The 11,542-nt window shown below is 35.0% G+C and overlaps 1 protein-coding gene across 1 annotated transcript; it reads left to right on the top strand.

Annotated features, from left to right (window-relative positions):
• The first annotated feature begins 4,486 nt into the window (after positions 1–4,486).
• Positions 4,487–8,731, top strand: LOC112043137 (ribonucleases P/MRP protein subunit POP1). Its single transcript, XM_024078425.2, has 4 exons — positions 4,487–6,067; positions 6,647–7,008; positions 7,402–7,680; positions 8,378–8,731. Exons 1-4 carry the CDS (start codon positions 4,660–4,662, stop codon positions 8,672–8,674), a joined length of 2,346 nt encoding a protein of 781 aa, XP_023934193.2. The 5' UTR covers positions 4,487–4,659; the 3' UTR covers positions 8,675–8,731.
• The last annotated feature ends 2,811 nt before the right edge of the window (positions 8,732–11,542 follow it).

Raw genomic sequence — 11,542 nt, 5'->3', positions numbered from 1 at the left:
ATGGGAGCGTCCCGGCACGTAACATCCCATTCCCGCCGCATACTTCACCCAATCGAGCGATGACAAATCCATTCATATCATCGCCTACTCTATTGTGCGTTAGTGTCGTGTTTAGACCTAGTTTCTAATTTCAATGTTTCAAACATTGGTGTGTGAGTATTATTTTTAATTGTTTTTACCCGACTGCGTCAGAAGGAGGGTAATGTTTTTGCCTTTAGAGATTGAGCACTTCTTCTACCTACTTTGATCATATGAAGTAGATAGAAGCAGAAGAAGAAGAACAAATTAAAAGCTTAATAAATAGTATGTATCATTACGAAAGTATATTATATTATATTATACTCGTATTATAAATTTATTTATTACTAGCTGGCGCCGCGCGGTTTCACCCGCGTGGTTCCCGTTCCCGTAGGAATACGGGGATAATATATAGCCTATAGCCTTCCTCGATAAATGTGTTATCTAATACTGAAAGAATTTTTCAAATCGGTCCAGTAGTTCCTGAGATTAGCGCGTTCAATCAAACAAACAAACAAACTCTTCCGCTTTATAATATTACTATAGATTTATATTATAAATAGCTAATTCATTGGAACAATTTTTTTAATTCAATAGTTAAATCTAAAATAAACTTAGCTTCTTATAATTCAGTTACATCCAATAAAAAAGTCGTTTAACGTCAAAAAACGTGGTCTGTTTATAAATTGTTAACAGTGTTTAGGGATACCCAATAATTGCTATAACTATTGTATTAAAGTACTTGCTTATGTGTATCAATTATTTAAATAGATATAGATAATCATTGGTTTTTTAAAGCCATTTGTTTCAGATTTTTATTCAGGATCTTAGTTTATAGGTATATTATAAGATCTGTCTGTCACTAAGCTACAGCGCACGATTTGTAATCAATGTACATATGAATACCCCATATGAACCACGGATGAAGATTTTAACCTCAATTTTCTTCAAAGAAAAATGGACCTATACTTACTACTGTTTGAAGTTCGCTTTACTTTAAAATTTTTGAGGTTTAAATCCTAGTCTAGGTTTATAAATAAGACTGTTTATATAATTATTATTTTCAACGACCACTGTCTATATTTATATTGCATTGAAGTACAAAGAACTCCGCCCAGAACATAATTAAGAAGAAGAAGAGGAAGAATAAGAAACAAAGTGAAGAAAGAAGAGATCAGGAATTACGAAACTGGTTTTCATAATGATTTGACAGATTGTTCCATATTCTGAGATCATTGTGAAAGCTGATTTTGTTCCTATACGTTTAGAAGATATCAACATATTTGCAGAACGAAGAAGAAGCTCCGTCATAATGAAGAGAAGAATGAAGGCATTTCTTAACTGTACTAATATCTAATCCTAAGTATATAATGGGGGATGATGACTAGGTTTGAATATATTGATTTTTATAAGACATTCGGTTAAATAAGGTCAATGTTAACTAATTTTACGTAAAAAGCAAAGATTGTCTGGATGCAAAATATATTTTAGATTATAACATTTCAAAATCTATTAAAATCTTTTATCGTTATGTTATATATATGTTTTAGATTCCTATGTTTTAGATTCCTTACATTACACGTGACATTTTTCAATACTATAAACATAAACTCACAACTAACAAAGATATGTGTAATTTTGTTTCAACGTCCATACAAATCTAATCATCATCTACGACGTCATGAATTCGTGCCATTTTGTATGGGGCGTTTTTCAGGGATCCGTGGCAGTGCCGCAAATATGACCCTATAAATCCTTGTAGCTCCGAAAGTAATGATCGCAGATACCCTGTTACTTTTACAAAATTGCTTTACTATTAGCATACTCTTAATTTATATACAATTTAAAAAACTGTCATCATTCCTATTGTGTATGTATATATTTAAGTATTGATAATGAAGCTTTATGGTTATGCATATGTATTCGTATTGTCACCTGAATCAAGGTAGCACCTGAAAATCAGCGCTGTATACTCCAGAATTTGCTTGGTACATGCAGCACAATGCTGAGCTGAAAGTTGATACCTTCTTCAAGGTACCAAACATTATAGAGTAGTGTTTGTTCTTCTACTTCTTGAGTTATGGTCTCCCATTGCCCAGGTGGTTGAGGCATCGGCCACTACTGTAGTACTTAGGCATTGTGACTTAAAATAAAGGTTTTTTCTTCTGTTCTTTTATATTGTTTTTTGTGTGATGTATATAGAACGATTGCCTGAAATAGTCAAATCTTTCTCATTTGATAAAAGCTGAAACTTTATCACTCCATACACCTACCCTAGATAAGTGCTGTGCAGGTAACTATAACAATTTTGGTGGCTGTGAGAGGGAGCAGATTTCAAGGATCCGATCCTCTGACCGAAAAAAATCAAAGCGTATTTTTTTATGTCTTTCTCGGCTTAATAGGTATAAGAAATTATGTATCTGGGTGTGTTTATACATTATATTATACTTATTGCTAAAGCTATCTTAGTAAATAGAACCCATAACACAGGTTAAGCTAAACGCTTACTATAGGGCTAGATAGTGATGTGTGTTGATTAAGTAGGTATATTTATTTTTAGGTAATATAATTGTTATGGATATTAGCAAGTCAAAAAAGGTATTCAAACTATTTACATAATATAACTCGTGTGCATTAACTTGACACCCGGCTACCAAACACAACCAAATAAACACAGTACAAACATTATAGTACAAAGCTCAGTGGATATGGACTCTGCCTCCGATACCAAAGGGTGTGGGTTCGAGTCCGGTCCGGGGCATGCACCTCCCAACTTTTAAGTTGTGTGTATTTTAAGAAATTAAATATTGGTGAAATAAAAACATTGTGAGGAAACCTGCATACCAGAGAATTTTCTTAATTCTCTGCGTGTGTGAAGACTGCCAATCCACATTGGGCCAGCGTGGTGGACTATTGGCCTAAGAGGAGACTCGAGCTCAGCAGTGAGCCGAATATGGGTTAATAACGAATGAAATATCATTTATTTCGTCATCAGGTGTCAAGTTAATCTGCACGAGGTGTAGGTACCTACACTAATGACTACATATTTTTTTTAGATAATCCTACGACTTAGCTTGCTTGATGTACAGAGTTATGTTTTCTCGTTCTTTGAACTAATCCACGGACGGATGGACACTAATAAAAGTTTTTTTTTAACTTTGTGATTGTTTAATTTACCTTTTATCACATCCCTTAAAAAGTAAAGTCACTCTCTCGTATGAATCATTAACTGTATTTTACACTAGCCGACACCCAGCGATTTGACCCGCGTAGTTCCTTTTCCCGTAAGAATAAGGAGATAAAATAATAGCATATGAAACTCAACGTAGCTTTCTAGTGGTAAAAGAATTTTCAAAATCGGTTCAGTAGATCCAGAGATTACTTCCTCCAACACTACAAACTTTACCTCTTACCAACACTCTAAACTCTGCCACTATAATATACTAGCGAACGCTTGCAACTTCGTCCGCGTAAAACTCGATGCCCCTACACCCCCCTCTATTTATATGTTCGTGGGTAGGCACTAAATAAATAGTTCACTTATCATTTTACAATAATAAAATTCAATTCATAATGGTTTGTGTTGCATTATGGTTAGGCATAATTTAAATGTTTTTGTAGACTAATAAAAAAATAAATTTATATTAAAGAAACCTTTACATACCTAACTCCTTTAAAACCCTTGAGGGGTAGAGTTTTACATTATAACATTTATAACATTATTTTTAGTAGATACTTTTCTAATAGTACGTACTATTAGAAAATACCTAACTTCAATAATGAAGGATGGAAAATCATACAAACTTTCAACCCAATTATAGAAGGACCTACCTAATTCGCTTGCCGTTACCACTCTGTCAAAGATGAAGAATCAACGGTATAGCACGTTTTTAAAAACTAAAACTAAAAGATACAATGATACAATGTAAAGGCGCTAAAGATACAATGTAAAGAGCTCCCTAAAAACGCCGGTTTGAGATAAGTGGCATAAAAATGAGCAGAGTAATAAGAACTTATCTAAAAATAATCGATTTCTCACCCTAGCTTCAGCCGAAACACCATAACGGCCTGGGTAAATATGTTCTCTAACAATCAACTAATCGAACATTCTGTGTAACGAGTTTAGGCGTTAAGTTTGTTAGTATGTATCTGTATAAAAATGAAATGTGTGTGTATTGTTAGTCTTTATAATTGTGTGTAGTGGACACAAATATAGACATAATGGACACCGAATATATTTATTGGTCTTAAATATTTTCGACACGTGAACTTACCTCGTCCCCCTCAAAAAATTACAGACAATTTTGTTGGTTAATTTGGGTGCGATACTAGTTCATGTGTAATTTGGTCTGAGGTACTAATTTAATGTAATCTGTATTGTGATTATGACATTGACATTCTATTAGTCGGTGGACATTGTCTATGACTGACAGACTGTGTTTATACATTCCACTCTATGGTCTGGGATCTGTCAATGTCATCTGGGATTTGAAATTTCATTTCATTTCGTGGAGTGGATTTTAATGAGGTTATTTACTAATTCTAATCGTTTTTTAATTTACACTCTTTTAATGAATTTGGAAAAATCTTGGTGGTGAAGTCTAGAAGATTTGAAGTTAAGGTTTGTTTAAATACCACAATATGGAGTCCACGGAATTTGATGCCGCCCTAGGAGGAACAGAAAACCTGCCTCATTCAGCGAACAGTTTGAAGTTCGCCGCTTCTAGAAGTATAGAAATTGCAGCAATGACAGAAAGTATCCTTCACCCAAATAAAACTAAGCTAATATTCCAAAAATTACCTGTACATATGCGACGAAGAGTCATGAGCCACAACTGTAAACGTCTACCGCGCCGGTTGCGCGAAGCTCACTTGAAGCAGCTTAAAAAAAGCGGCCTGCCTCCAAAACAGAAGCGTCCTTCACGTAAATATAGACGACGAGCTACAAACTTGTTAGATGAGTACAACAGGCGACAAAGGAGGCATGTTTGGTTAGAAACGCACATCTGGCATGCAAAGAGGTTTCACATGATCGAACGGTGGGGACATCGTATTGCGTACAGGCCGTGCGACAAAGCTTTCAGAGCGTGTTACAGAGCCAGCTCAGCACACTGCCTTATTCAAGACATATCTTATTACACTCCAATTCAAATTAAAGGTTCCATTGAAACTATACGAGACTTGTTTAGTAACCTAACTAGTAGTCATTGCGGACTAGGTGTATGTGCCAAAGCTTATTTAAATGGAAGTAGAAAAGGTACCATACATTTGTACATGCCAGCTTCATATCCGATAGGATTTATAGGTAGAGTTGAATTTATATGGGTCGCCAACAATTCAGATAAAGAGCTTTGGCTATTCATACATCCTTCACATTCAAAGCAAGTGGAATCTGTATTGACTGATATTGTAAATAATGCAATATCAAATGTGCACAATAAAGAAAACGAAGAGAACACAATAGCAAAAAGGAGGAAAATATCCACTAAATATTCTGATGTACGAATCAAAGTAATGTCAGGGATGTACAACAGGTTTCGTTTGACCGGCCCCAAAAGTCATGCAGTTTTAACTCAAACACTCAAATGTGTAAAAGACATGAATACTTTTAAAACAAACACGTGGTTAAAGCACATAAATGAAGAGAAAACACAATTACATTTACAAGAAAAATCTGATTACTGGGATAGCGTTAGTTCTATCAATTCTCCATCTCAATTGCCACCGGGAGCTATTGTTGGATTGGTTGTTAAAGACCCTCGGTTGAGTCGCCCCAAACAGAGAACAAAGGCTCATAACAAATGTATAGCAAAAAATATAGATTCATTACTGAGTATACCACTTAATGTATCATCTTCACCAATATGGAATAAGTCAGTATGCGACATAATAAAAGAAAACAAGATTACAAATGCCAAATATATTGATCATATAACTAAAACACAACTAGTACCCGGTGAAGTCACTGAAGATGATCCTTTTCTACAAACCATTCCTATTGTTTTAATACAAAGATCTGGATCACAGGAATGTAGTTACAAAAAAATTGGTATGTATTTGAAAATATTAAGTCCTGACTATAGTTAGATATCATATCTGTTATAATAAATAATAATTGATAATAAATCCACCAATTCCAGAATAGTAATCAAATCTGTATCTTATAGTAACATTTTGTTATAATTTTCAGATTGTGTGTTTCAGATAACGATGAATCTCATAGGGCTTTAGCAATTTATTTAATATATATTTGTATATAGAGACCCGTGATAGCCCAGTGTATATGGTTCCGGGGGGTGTGAGTTCGAATCAGGTCTCAAACGGTAAAGGAAAAACATTGTGAGGAAACCAAAGAATTTTCTCAATTCTCTGCATGTGTGAAGTCTGCCAATCCTCATTGGGCCATAGTGGTGGACTATTGACTTAACCCCTCTCATTCTGAGAGAATGGAGTAAGACCTAACTCCTCTCATTCTGAGAGGATACTCGTATTCAAGAGTGAGCCGAATATGGGTTGTTAATTTGTATTCCTATAATTATTGTGTAAATAATTTAGATGGCATTAGTAAAATTTGCCAAAAGTAAATGCCTATAAGCCATTTATATTATACAATTACTTTAAATTTTAGGATATGGTAGCGGATGGGACATAATAATACCTTCTGGCTACGGTTTACCATTCTGGCTTACTTTTATAATGTTCAGAGCAAGATCAGGAGGACTTCGTGAAACAGAGAGCCTTGCCTTTGAAATGGGCGACTGTTATATGCCACCAGACTCTCAAGCTGGACTAGTAGAAGAAAAGAGAATAGAAATAGAACTCAAGGAAAAGTATTTCAAAAGACCACCCAGCAAGAGAGTGAACTACATAAAGCTTGCAGTTCCTAGCCCTTTTATATGCCCTTGGAATGTTCTGTTAAAAGAATGGGGAAATGTGGATCAAGAGAAGTTTTTTGTTTTACGTGATAGAGTAATATTACAGGAGTTACAGGTATGTTTTACATCAAAAATTGATTTTTACTTTTATTTGAGATACAAATTTTGTAATGTTAGAAATGTTTAAAATAAAAAAAAATATAATTTATTATTTTGAATTTTAATTCTTAGTCTTAATGTATTTTAATTAATTTAATGTGAATTTATGTAATAACAATAAATAAACACTTTAAACAAAAAATAAAAAATAAAGTGGTATTTACTGTTGAATCTTGATAGAGTTTGGTACTCAGAAAGCCTGCAACTCTTTGGATTATGAACATTAAAAATACTCAATGATAATGCAGAATCCTTCTCAGCTTTCTTATTTTTAAATGGATTTCATACATTTAATAACTTAGCGCTAAAATTTGCAAAACAATTACTATTTTTGAAATTAATTTTTCAGAACTGCATGGAACAGAAAAGGACATTGCCTGAACTGGTTAATTCCCATCACTGCTTAGTCCCAGTTTACATACAAATTATAGGCAAAGGGAATTTAAAAAAGCATGCAATGATATGTATTGCCGATAAAAGTGATATTTGTTTAAATTCATTACTAGAGCCACTTCATGAAGACTTCAATTTTAAATTGAGAAAACAAAAAAGAACTGAACACAAATCATATTTAAAGCAGATGCGGAGAAAAAGAATAAAACTGAGAAAGAAAAAAATACAAAAAGAGGTATTTACATTTCATATTTACATCGTAATTTAAAAGATTATCGAAATGACATAATCTCGTTAGGCGTTAATTGATTAGTTTCTTATCCTTCCACATAAAATGAAATAAGTGTAAATAAGTCTGGCAAGTTCGTTGATGACTCTTCCATGATATGCGGGCGACGGGGGGAAATACTGCGCTGGTGTGAAATCGTGCGTGCGGGGAAGTGATTCAATCATGGGTTTTTCATTCATCGCTACACGCCCCCCGGCCCGCGCGGACCATAGGGAGTGTTACGAACGAAGTTGCCAAGCTATAGTTAAATGCCTCATATTTTAGTTATTTTTGTAGCTCCTGCAGGCATAAGATGCACATACTTTTATAGATATGACAGTTGCAATTGGTGGGTCTGCAAACTAAGTTTAGGTTGTGTAATGTAACTTATCATCATGAAAAATTACACTTGTCTCATATAAAAATCTGACTTTATTTTGCTAAAATTCTACTATAGCTTGGTAACTTCGTTCGTAATACTCCCGATGTTGCGCGCGGGCCGGGGGCACGACTGATGCACGTCACTTCCTCGCACGCACGATTTCACACCCGCTCAGTCTTTCCCCCTGTGCCCGCAAATCATAGGGGTGTTACCAACGAACTTGACAGACTAATTACTCAACTTACTATTGCTATAGATACCAACGGAACTTGTTTGTTTCAGGCAAATCAGCCAAAACCACAGAGAAAAAATAAACATGAGCCATCAGATTATGTGAAAGCTATGAGAGAGTTATGGCTTCCTTCAAATATAGATGCAGTTCGCAATGTTGGCTCAAAAGAAGTGATGGGATATTTGTCTCAGGGAGCATTTAGTTTTTCTGAAGCCAAAAGCTGTGGAGTTGGCTATGTTGCTTTTAAAGCACTCGCAAAACTTCTACAGAATGGTGTAAACAAAGTACTTGTTCGGAATACTACTTCAAGGAAATATAGAGTAGCAAATATACAAATAATTAAATAGCATTTACTTTTTTATTTATTTCCTGTGTCCACTAGTCTATAATACAATAAACCTTTTTAGGGTTCCGTAGTTCAGAAGGAACCCTTATCTTTAAGCTATGTCCTTCCGCGGTTTAGCGCAGACTTATTTTATACAAAGCTGTAATTTAGCACGAGTAGGTATGTTCATTAAAAAGTATGAACAAAGTCGTAAAATAAAATCTTTAAAAATATTCTTTTATATCCTCACTACATATAGGGGTACTACATGTAGTGAGGATAACCTACGAGTAAAAAAATAATTCATCCCATGGGATGAGTTATTTTTTTACTATTTACTAGAATTATATTTTATACTCTTTGAATAGGTCTTCTACGACTTTTAGATTTAGGCATCGTAAATTAAATTCAATACCTAAAATATTTGGTTTTGTAAAATCTCTGGCAAGGCATCATTATTCAAATGAGATGTGAATTTTAAGTAAACAAGAGTATCATATACCTACATTTAAAATCACTGCACTGAGGTAGTATGGTGCTAGTAAAACAAGATTACTACTTTTTTTATTTCATCATGGCAATGTTATTTATTTTTCTGGTTAGGCTACAAATACCAAGTGGATAAAGTCCCAAGCGACCCTAGTAAATTAACACTTGTTAATTTTGAATAGGAAATAAATAAAAGATGAAAGTTTTACAAAATTATTTGTGTTTATTTTTGCTCATCGTTACACACCTTGCATATGAGTTAGTATTATTTCTATTGAAGACCACATCTAGGCGGCCTATGTATAAATTACCTTCATCTCCCCGACAAATTCACGCTTGTGTATTGTATTAAGCTAAAGGAGTGACGTCACATTTAATGACATAAGCACAATGTGTTAAAGGAGTGACGTCACATTAAATAACACAAGCACAATGTGTGAACATGTTCAAGTGGAAGATAAAAATAATTTTTGATACAATACTTGTATTGTATAAATACGCAAATCTACAATGAATCGCAAGCTTGCTTGCGATTCATTGTAGATTTGCGTATTTTGATCGGTAATACACGAGACTTGATAATAATAGAGAATCCAAATTAAATCCATTTACACATATCTGTTTGCTGGATGATTTTATTTTATCTCAATATATAAGCTGTAAAAAGCTTGCAAGGTACAAAAAATCAATTGGTGTGTTTCAATATCACAAACAGTTCTTTTTTTGGTATTTGATTTTACCTACGTCAAGATCAAGGCGAACAAAATGAAATAATAATTTAAGGCTCAAAAAGCTAGGAGACTGTTGCTCCGTTATATTATTTAATAAAAAAACGAAAGAAAGCACTGCACACATTTCATTTCTGACTGCACACATCACATTTGATTTCTGGCAGAAACATAATTTCACTAAATTAATTGAAAAAAAATTAGAGTTCAGTTGAAAGTATGTATCAAATAAAACATTTGGATTGCTATCAAACAAATGGATGACGATTTTAATTTGGATCATAGACTATAATAAGCACCATCAGAGCTGAACACCATGGTAAAGCTATTATCATAAAGCCTGTAGTACTATAGCTTGGCAAATTCATTCGTAACACTCCTGATGAGCCGCGCGGGACGGGGGGCATGTAGCGATGAATGAAAAACACACGACGTATGCACCTCACTTCCCCGTACGCACGATTCCCACCCGCGCAGTCTTTCCCCCCGGCGCCCGCATATCATGGGAATGTCTTCAACGAACTTGCCAGACTACAAAATAAACACTATTAATTCAGAGCAAGTCATTAATATTACAATTATTTACCTAAATCTAACCTAAAGTAACCCTTACAAATAAATTTCGTTTTGTAAAACAAACTTTTTAATATTATTTCGGATAACAGCTTGCAATAATTAAACAAACCTTATTTTACAAGATCAGGCAAACTTTTAGCTTTCACAAAATGAGGTGTGTATAGCTTGGCAAATTGGTCCGTAACACTCCCGATGGTCCGTGGGGGCCGGGAGGGGGATAGCGATGCCCCGCGCGCACGACTTCATACCCGCGCAGTTCTTCCCTCTGCCCGCTCGCACGATTTCACACCCGCGCACTCCTTCCCCGCCCGTCACCCGCAACTAACTAACTAGCCAAGCTATAAGGCTATCAAGTCCAAGCATAAGAGTTAGTCAAAAATCACGATAATGTCGTCATCTTGGGCCCAGGGCCGGACCGTCCATACGGCGAAAGGAGCGGTCGCTCCAGGCGCCAAATCCTAGGGGGCGCCGAAATGGTAAAGACAAGATCGAAAAGAAATTTATGTGATGAATTTACGTGCGCGAAAGGCGCCATAATTGGATCTCGCTCCATTCTAAAATTTACCTCGGTCCGGCGCTGCTTGGGCCCATGTATTTCGTTTGACTTTTAAATTTATATAAAAGCCGAAACGAAGGTCTGGCCACGCAGTCCATTACACAAATTAATTTTAAGTTTTCGACTTTCATTATCACTATCATCATAACTTTATGTTTCGAAAGTGCTTGTAAACTAAGCTTAATTGAAATAAATGAATTTTGACATATTTCTACATTCACGATTGTTCGATTGTACACAGTTGCAAGTAATCTAACACTCGTGGTATAATTTCATTGTGACCTACACATAATAATACTACATGAATAAATATGACGCATGAAGGAATGTTGTGGACATGACTAATGGGTAATGGCATAATAGGGATGATGACAGTTTTTTTAATTGTATATAAATTAGGAGTATTCTAATAATAAGTGCCCTAAAGGAATTTTGTAAAAGTAACAAGATATCTGCGATCATTACTTTCGGAGCTTTGCGGCGCTGCCACGGATTCCTGAAAAACGTCCCATACAAAATGGCACGAATTAATGACGTCGTT

Source organism: Bicyclus anynana, chromosome 15 (assembly GCF_947172395.1).
Source record: "Bicyclus anynana chromosome 15, ilBicAnyn1.1, whole genome shotgun sequence".
NCBI lineage: Eukaryota > Metazoa > Arthropoda > Insecta > Lepidoptera > Nymphalidae > Bicyclus > Bicyclus anynana.
Note: the sequence above shows the minus strand (reverse complement) of the source record. Positions and strands in the feature narration are given on the sequence as shown.